We start from the raw sequence: 8,492 nt of genomic DNA, 5'->3' as shown, positions 1-8,492 counted from the left end.
CAGGATTCATGAAGGAGTCGGGACTGACGTTCAAATAAAAACAGGAACATGTCTGCAGGGTTAAATAATGGTTTATGAGTCAAACTATAGCGTTAAAGTTTAACATAGTAAAAGTAAAAGTTTTTGAACAAATTACTTGATGTTATATTTTTGTCACTTTGCAGGAATGAACAATCTAATCAGCCTAATGGTTTGTATATTACTACAAGACAGAGAAGGAAGGAGCAGGTTCTGACACAGAGAGACGACCTCAGGTAGAGGAAACAATGTAGACTTTACATGATTAGATTATTCTTTGCAACCTGCTTCCTTCATCTGAACATCACATCCCAGAAGGAGAATGTTTGTTATCTGTAGCTACACCCATCAGCCATAACAAAGAGGCGGAGCTTCAACCTGATGATCCTCCAGAGGAACAGAAAGTCAGTCAGAGTCCAGCAGAGCTGCAGTAAACAGGACTGAAGAGAAGAGAAGCCAGAGGACCAGAAGTTTGTCCAAAGCACAGCAGCGTCTCTGAGAGTCTCTCAGAGTCTCTCAGAGTCTCTCAGCGTCTCTCAGCCAAACAGGTGAGCCCAGACAGTTTCAGCAGCATGAAGCCCAAAGCTGAGCTGCTCTCTCCCTCTCCTCACTTCACTCCTTCATTCTAAAAGGCTTCACTCGTGTTCCAACATGTTGGTGTTTAGAGACAAACCAGCCGCTCGATGGATCGGCCATCAGAGCCAGAAAAGAGCAGGAAGTGAACTCATTAAATAAGATGAAATATGTGCATAGGTGAGCCGCACCCATGACAACAGGAAGTGAAGTGAATGCAGCCATGAGTCATGATGACCTCAAAGTTCAACATTAACAGAGTCAAACAGTGAGAATAGAAGCAAAGAGACAAAAGCTTCATTTGTGTCCTGATCAATACTCAAGCAATCCTCCTGATTGATTCATTTCACACACATCTGCACATACATCAACGATAACTGAAGGGTCACGAAGCTGAACTGTGATGCTAACACAGGTTTGTCTCCTCATATTCAACAAGAACAAACTCGTCTCTCTGTTTCCCTCTGACATGAACTTCATCTGATGACACGTTGATCACTGAGGAGCTTTAAGACTCTCAGATGTTTAGTCCTGTTCAACAATCAGTGTTTGCGTCCTCCAGAGGTGTTTTCACTCATGTTCTCGTCTGCTCTTAGTTTATAGACATGTCTGCTGCCAGCTGTCTGCTGTCTGAAGATCAGTTCCTGTGCTCCATCTGTCTGGAGGTCTTCACTGATCCAGTCTCCACACCGTGTGGACACAACTTCTGTAAAACCTGCATCACTAAGCACTGGGACAGTAACGTCCTGTGTGTGTGTCCTCTGTGTAACAAGATGTTCCACACAAGACCTGAGCTACACGTGAACACGTTCATATCTGAGATGGCTTCTGAGTTCAGACAGTCGGCTCAAAACGAAGCCAGCAGCAGATCAGAGGAACCAGCTGCCAAACCAGGAGAAGTTCTGTGTGACGTCTGCACTGGAACCAAACTAAAGGCCATCAAATCCTGCCTGAAGTGTGAGGCCTCCTACTGTGAGACTCATCTGGAGCCTCATCTGACAGCAACACGCCTGAGATCACACCAGCTGATCCATCCTGTGGACAACCTGGAGGACAGGATGTGTAAGAAGCACAAGAAACCTCTGGAGCTCTTCTGCAAGACCGACCAGACCTGTGTGTGTTCACTCTGTCCTGTTTTAGACCACAAGAACCATGAGTTTGTTCCTCTGGAGGAAGAATATGAAGCAAAGAAGGTGAAGCTGGAGAAGACAGAGGCTGAAATACAGCAGAACATCCAGCAGACACAACTGAAGATCCAGGAGATGGAACAGTCAGCAAAGCTCAGCAGGGAAGCTGCAGACAGAAAGGAAGCAGATGGAGATCAGGTCTTCACCACTCTGAAGCAGCATGTGGAGAGAATCCAGGCCGACTTCAAGGAGACTGTGAAGGAGAAGCAGAGGAGCACAAAGAAACAGACTGAAGACTTCATCAAAGAGCTGCAGCAGGAACTCTCTGAGCAGAGAGAGAGAGCTGCTGAGGGGAAGAAGCTCTCACACTCTGAAGATCACCTCCACCTCCTCCAGAGCTTCTCATCCATCAGCTCTGCTCCTCCCACCAAGGACTGGACAGAGGTCAGAGTCCATCAAAGCTCACATGAGGGGAGCCTGGAGAAAGCTGTGGCTCAGCTGGAGGAGACCATCAGTAAGGAGGTGAAGAAGCTGCTGAAGGTGGAGCTGAAGAGGATCCAGCAGTTTGCAGTGGATGTGACTCTGGATCCTGATACAGCTCATCCTGAACTCATCCTGTCTGATGATGGGAAACAAGTTCATGATAGTGATGTGAGGCAGAATCTCCCAGACAACCCACAGAGATTTGATGTGTGGCCATATGTGTTAGGAAAGCAGAGTTTCTCCTCAGGAAGATTTTACTTTGAGGTTCAGGTCACAGGAAAGACTCAGTGGACTTTAGGAGTGACCAGAGAGACGAGTGAGAGGAAGGGTAGCATCAGACTGAGCCCTGAGGAAGGTTACTGGACTGTAGGGTTGATGAGTGAAGATCCGTTCTATGCTTGTGATGATTATGATGATGATGATGATGATGATGATGTCCCTCTGAGTCTGAAGTCAAGGCCAGAGAAGATGGGTGTGTTTGTTAACTATGAGGAGGGTTTGGTCTCCTTCTATGACGTGGATGCTGCAGCTCTGATCTTCTCCTTCACTGGCTGCTCCTTCACTCACAAGCTCCTCCCATTCTTCAGTCCCTGGTTGAATGACGGAGGTAAAAACTCCGCCCCTCTGATCATCTCAGCTGTCAGTCACTCTGACTAACCTGCAGGAGTTTATATGAAACCATTCTGTCACTCAAAGGAACTAAAGTACAAAGGATCAGCTGAGTTTCAGGCTTTACTTTGACTTTTAGTTACATTCTGATTCATCTGCTGTTTGATTGATGACATCATATTTGTCTTCTCGTTGCTTCTTACTGCTGTAACACAACAATTCACACACGCTGATCTGATCTAATAACTGATATTACTGTTCATCATTCATCAATAAGAGGCTTTTACTGTGTGTGTGTGTGTGTGTGTGTGTGTGTGTGTGTGTGTGTGTGTGTGTGTGTGTGTGTGTGTGCGTGTGTGTGCGTGCGTGTGTGTCTGTGCATGTGTGTCTGTGTGTGTCTGTGTAAGCTCATCAAAGCTCCATATAAGTAGTTAACATTTCCATATCCTGGACTCTCACAAATCCTCAAACTGGGACTGATCCTGATCCTGAAGTGGAGAGCTGCGTTAACAACCAAACCTAAACCTGGAGCTCCTGCATGCTCACTAAGGTCAACCAGGACCAGCAGAGAGTTGTGAGGCGGTGGGACGGATAGATGGAAATGTCAGACATGTCTAATGGAGGCATTTGTCTTTAGTCAAGAAGGATTTCCTGTTGTTTCACGTTGTGATTCACGATAATTAAAGCTGCCATGATGCTCCGAATATACACATTTGCTTGGATGACATTTATTGTGAAACTTTAGGTGAAGTTGCTTCAAATATTCAGTTATTGGGTCATAGTATGGAGTTAAATGTAACGTAAATGTTAAAGTTAATATCCGTAGTCCGTTTTTTAAGCAGATAAGCGACATTTGAGTTGTTACATCAGTAGCATCAAAGTACTACATTACCCACAATGCACCGCCCCCATTTGTAGTCTTCTAACCTCCTCTCGCGGGCTTTGTTTTGATATGGCGGCAGGCTTTGAAACTCGCGTATGTGACCGAAGTGGAAGCTTGACCTCGGTGTAACAGCAGGATTCACTCTCACCAACTCCGTCTCAGGTAACCAGCGGGACTTTCACCGCTTAGCGTTTCATGTTAGACGTTTATCTGCCGCGACGTCGTGCCGTAAATCGCGTAAGAACTCTTTGTTTATGTTAGCTTTGTTGACGTGCTCGGGGAAGCTAAGCCTTTTAAATTCGGTCACACTCAACGAGTTAGCTCAATTAAAGCGCTCAGAACATGACGGAAGGGTTCAATTAATATAATATATTGTATAATAAATTCAGACTTCATAAGCGTCCGGTCACACATTAGTAAATAACGAAGTTCTGTAGTGAGGAGAGTCGAGAGTTTAGGTTTATAGCTCTCGCTGATGCGTTCATGGTGCTGTTTCTAACACAGGAGAGCAATATAACACTACTGTATTCAATATGATGAAAGTCTTGAACCGTGACTTTAATAATCTCCATAAGAGTGAATGATAAATGCGTAGTGACGTCACCAGTGTGTCTGCAGGCCTCATGTCATCTCCAGCTGGGCTTCAGTGCTCTCAGGCAGACATCCTGTCCCGGTGGATCCCCAGCAGCTCCCGGGCCGGCGTGATCCTCAGCCCCTGCTCAGAGTTGACCGGCTCTCCGCGTCGCATCCCAGCCGTGGGACCCCCGTGGCGGGAGCAGGACACGTTCTCCGCCTCCGACTTCGCCCCCCTGCCCGCCTCCCCTGACAGCAGCTGCCCAGGAGGAGATGATGGCCTGGAGCCAGGGAGCGGTATGGAGCTGGCAGTCAGACCCCAGGATCTGCCCGTGGAGATGAAGCTGGACCAGGTGAGCACAGGTGAACCTTTGGGTAAATGCAGGATCATTTATGTGCAATATGGAATCAAACATAAACAAACTGTTCCTCAGCTGAGGAGGTGGCAGCTGCACATGCAGGAGCAGCTGAAAGCTCATCAGCTGGAGGAGCTGCTTCGCCTTCAGGAGGAGCAGCAGAAGCTTCTGGAGATGATGGACGGCTCCCAACACTGCGAAGGAGGTGAAGAAGAGAGATGAGACCTGAGGGACTGAATGCTTTGATTCTAACTTCCACTGAGCTCACTTTCTATGTGGAACAGATTACACAGAGGAATCAGGGCTGTGTGGAGCAGAGTGGGAGGAGAACACAGCCACTGGAACCTGCCAGGGCTCCAGCTGCAGCCCCCCACAGGCGAGGAGAGAGGAGCCCCTGCACAGACCTCAGCACACGGACACGCATGAGGAGGCAGCAGGTGAGGAGGCTGGGGGTGAGGAGGCAGGGGGAGAGGAAGGGGGTGAGGAGGCAGTGTGTGCATCTTTTGTGTTTGCATGTGGGCTGCAGACCAACAGGAGCCTCCCTCTGATACTTGCTGTTGCCTCCTGCAGGCAGGTGGCGCTCCAGAGAAGATGAGCGTGACGAGGAGCACTGTGGAGATGCAGAGAGAGGCTCAGGTGACAGGTAAACACTGTTTAATAACACCGCCAAGGCAGACAAGCAGCTGACACACACCTGAGTGGCTGTGATCAGGGGTCAAAGGTCATGGAAGTTACAAAATATTCAAATATATTTTGTGTGTGTGTGTGTGTGTGCGCAGGCCGATCAGACCAGGCGGGGGTCAGAAGCAGACGTTTGAGGAGCTCCTGGAGGAGCAGCTCAGGCTGGAGGAGCAGAGGATGAAGGTGGAGGTCTGAGGTCTAACCTGACCCCTTTAACAGGCAAACCTTTGATCAAATCAACTTTATTTGGTGATTAAAAGTCTGCGTTGGTCTTCTCGCCCCCAGCAGACCCAAACTGGAGCCAGAGCCACCTCAGCTCCTCCAAAGAGGGCCTTTCTGAGGCGGGGCCAGGGTCTGTTCAGATTCACCAACAATCACAAGGCCTCTGCAGCACAAAGGGAGGCCAGGACAGACCCCAGACCACAGCCCCTGGCCAGGATCACAGCCCATTATAACCACCAGAAAGGCTGCACTCATGGGGTCCGGCGGCTTCCTGTCCAGCCCCAGACCGCTGTGCCGAACAAGGAGAACCGACCGCCTCAGGAGAGCAGAGCAGCAGGAGGAGGGAAGACATCCAGGACGGACCTGAGGGGGAGGAACGCACAAGGAGGAGGGTCTGTCAGACAGACCAACCAGGGCCAGGAGCAGGAGCTGAAGAAGAGACCCAGTCCACCGGCCCAGCCAGCCAGGAAACCCGGGCCTCCATACCTCGCAACCAGACCGGGACAAGATCAGGACCAGAACTACACCGGGGGCAGAGAGGAGAGTGGCGGTTCCAGACTTGATTCAGCAGAGGGCAGAGCGGGGTCAGCGGGAGATGAAGGAGGAGGAGGAGGAGCAGGAGGTCCACAGTACTCCTTCATGTCTCCTCTGCAGGACAGACTGAAGCTCTGGAACTGTGACCAGCAGATGGAGAACATGGAGCTGGGAGAGTTTGAGCTGCTGGAGCAAGCAGCTGAGGAGCTCTCCTTCTCCTCTACCTCCTCCTTCGTCATGAAGGTGCGTCTCTTTGTTGGACACGTGTGTGAGACACTCCAACATACGATCTGAACTCAGGAGCTTCATCATGTTCAGCTTAATGTCATGCTGCTGATGGTGATGATGATGATGGTGGTGTGTGTGTGTGTGTGTGTGTGTGTGTGTGTGTGTGTGTGTGTGTGTGTGTGTGTGTGTGTGTGTGTGTGTGTGTGTGTGTGTGTGTGTGTGTGTGTGTGTGTGTGTGTGTGTGTGTGTGTGTGTGTGTGTGTGTGTGTGTGTGTGTGTGTGTGTGTGTGTGTGTCAGGTTCTCCAGATGGATCAGCAGCACAGGAGGCTGCAGCTCCACCAGCGTCGGTTCTCCTCCACTCCCATCAAGTCGCCGCCCAGCAGTAGCGACGGCCCGAGGTGTAAAAGCTTGTTGGACTCCAGGACGTCGGCGATGGCGGCGGGGCAGGACGTGGACGTGGGGGACGACTGCAGCGAGGATGAAGACGGCCAGCAGACGCCTGATCTGTCATCGTGCAGCAGCTCTGAGTCTGGAGACCAGGAGGTCCTGATCAAGCCTCCTCTGTTTCTCAACGCCGTGCCGTGCCTCCCCGTGGACACCGACCCACCCTACGACAACAGGGCGTACGAGGGGGCGTCGGCTTCCTGCGCCATGCAAGAGGACGGCGGGGGGAGCGTCCTCAGCGACACGGACGACTCCACGCTGATGGAGGACAAAGACAGCCGGCAGGAGCTGCTGGTGTTTGACGACGACGACACCTGGAGCCACGGCGATGAAACCGGCCCGGTTACCCAGGCAACGGCCAGTGGCATCTCGCCGCCGGAGAGGATTCTGACGAGGAAGGTGGCGGTGAGCAAAGCCGTGGAGCCGGACACGGGCCTGGTCCGTGCTCCGGCCTATCAGGACCCCGGTCCTCCCCCTCTTCCTCCTCCTCCTCCTCCTCCTCCCACCTCCCAGCTCATGACCAGGCTGTTCCCCTCACTGAAGCCAAAGGCCCAGAATGCACCTCTTCCTCCGCCTTCTGTCGCTCCAGAGTCCCCAGGTGAGGGACACTCGCTCCACAAACATCTGGGCTTCTGTTCCCTACGCAGACAGGAGAATAAAGGCTGGAGGTCAGAGGTCCAAAGCGCTGGCAGCGTGTTTCCTGTAATCATGAGTGTGGTGTTGTGTGTTTGTGCGTCCTCAGGCCTGCAGGTTCAGTCCAGACACCTGAGGGAGCGGCTGGTGGAGTTAGAGATGGAGATCGAGCGCTTCAAGAGGGAGAACGCCGCTCTGTCCAGACTGAGGCAGGAGAACGAGAGGAACCAGGAGAACCTCAGGTGAAGCTGCTTCGTCTTCTCCTCCTCTCTGCATGCTCGCTGTCAATGAACGCGGTCAGCTCTGAACAGCGTAGTCATAGCAACCGTAGAAGTGAGTGCTGCGATGTTCAGGACAGAGTCGCTCTCAAACTCTCAGGGACAGGAAACAGGAAACAGGAACACCAGGCGAGGAGCAGCAGATGGTCTGAGGGGTGAAGGCGTGTGTGTGTGGTGTTGTGACGTGCGGTGTTGTGTGTGTGTGTGTGGTTCTCAGGAGGGAGCGGTCAGAGTTTGAGAAGGTGAAGGCAGAGGAGCTCGCCAGGTTTGAGGAGGACAAGAGGGAGGAGAACAGGAAGCTGCAGAAGGAGCGCAAAGTGTTTGAGAAGCACATCCTGGTTACCAGAGCCATGCCAGACAAGAAGGAGCGAGAGGAGATCAAAGTACACACACACACACACACACACACACACACACACACACACACACACACACACACACACACACACACACACACACACACACACACACACACACACACGCACGCAGCGGCATAATACGATAAGGTGGATGTGGACACCTGATCCAAACAACTGTATTGAACTGAACTTCCTCCCCTTCCTCCTCCTCCCCCTCCTCCTCTTCCACCTCCTCCTCCTCTCCCTCCTGCAGACGTTGAAGCAGCAGCTCAGCTCCCTGCAGGAGGAGCTGAAGAGGAGGGAGAGCCGCTGGTCCTCCGCACAGAGCCGCCTGAGACAGCAGATCAGCTCCCTGAGCGAGGAGAACACTGCCCTGAAGGAGGAGGTACAGTCCTGACCTCTGACCTCTGACCCCTAACCCTGTGTGTTTATCTGTATTTCAGCTGTGTGTGTGTGTGTGTGTGTGTGTGTGTGTGTGTGTGTGTGTGTG

General features: G+C 51.5%; 2 protein-coding genes across 9 annotated transcripts in view; both read left to right on the top strand.

The window, feature by feature from the left end:
• Positions 1-397: 397 nt before the first annotated feature.
• LOC143017087 (E3 ubiquitin-protein ligase TRIM21-like) lies at positions 398-3,520 on the top strand. Of its 2 annotated transcripts, XR_012965584.1 has the most exons (3): positions 398-566; positions 1,188-3,384; positions 3,453-3,520. XR_012965584.1 is itself a non-coding variant. In XM_076171703.1 (2 exons), exon 2 carries the CDS (start codon positions 1,197-1,199, stop codon positions 2,856-2,858), a length of 1,662 nt encoding a protein of 553 aa, XP_076027818.1. In that variant the 5' UTR covers positions 398-566; positions 1,188-1,196; the 3' UTR covers positions 2,859-3,520. The 2 variants fall into 2 exon arrangements, 1 of the variants encoding a protein (XP_076027818.1); XM_076171703.1 differs by having other exon boundaries at positions 1,188-3,520.
• Positions 3,521-3,724: 204 nt separating this feature from the next.
• The window catches only part of cpap (centrosome assembly and centriole elongation protein), a 6,771-nt gene continuing 2,003 nt past the window's right edge, over positions 3,725-8,492 (top strand). For 2 of the 7 annotated variants that reach the window (XM_076171711.1, XM_076171706.1), the window contains exons 1-11: positions 3,726-3,855; positions 4,312-4,619; positions 4,701-4,827; positions 4,907-5,059; positions 5,193-5,265; positions 5,402-5,492; positions 5,589-6,302; positions 6,586-7,330; positions 7,475-7,607; positions 7,861-8,026; positions 8,256-8,387. In XM_076171711.1, the coding sequence (XP_076027826.1) occupies positions 4,317-4,619; positions 4,701-4,827; positions 4,907-5,059; positions 5,193-5,265; positions 5,402-5,492; positions 5,589-6,302; positions 6,586-7,330; positions 7,475-7,607; positions 7,861-8,026; positions 8,256-8,387 (2,637 nt within the window). In that variant the 5' untranslated portion in view covers positions 3,726-3,855; positions 4,312-4,316. Of the gene's footprint in view, positions 3,856-4,300; positions 4,620-4,700; positions 4,828-4,906; positions 5,060-5,192; positions 5,266-5,401; positions 5,493-5,588; positions 6,303-6,585; positions 7,331-7,474; positions 7,608-7,860; positions 8,027-8,255; positions 8,388-8,492 lie in introns of all 7 variants that reach the window. The other 5 variants (XM_076171712.1, XM_076171710.1, XM_076171709.1 and 2 more) reach the window with 5 other exon arrangements.

The sequence above is a fragment of the Genypterus blacodes genome, unplaced genomic scaffold (assembly GCF_046128005.1).
Source record: "Genypterus blacodes isolate CSIRO-AG114 ecotype Tasmania unplaced genomic scaffold, CSIRO-AGI_Gbla_v1 ptg000265l_1, whole genome shotgun sequence".
Classification (NCBI taxonomy): domain Eukaryota; kingdom Metazoa; phylum Chordata; class Actinopteri; order Ophidiiformes; family Ophidiidae; genus Genypterus; species Genypterus blacodes.
The sequence above is the reverse complement of the archived record's forward strand: the minus strand, read 5'-3'. Positions and strand labels throughout refer to the sequence as shown.

What these genes read in the sequence shown, in the direction of transcription:
- LOC143017087 (XM_076171703.1), top strand. Translation starts at nt 1,197, where the DNA reads ATGTCTGCTGCCAGCTGTCTGCTGTCTGAAGATCAGTTCCTGTGCTCC.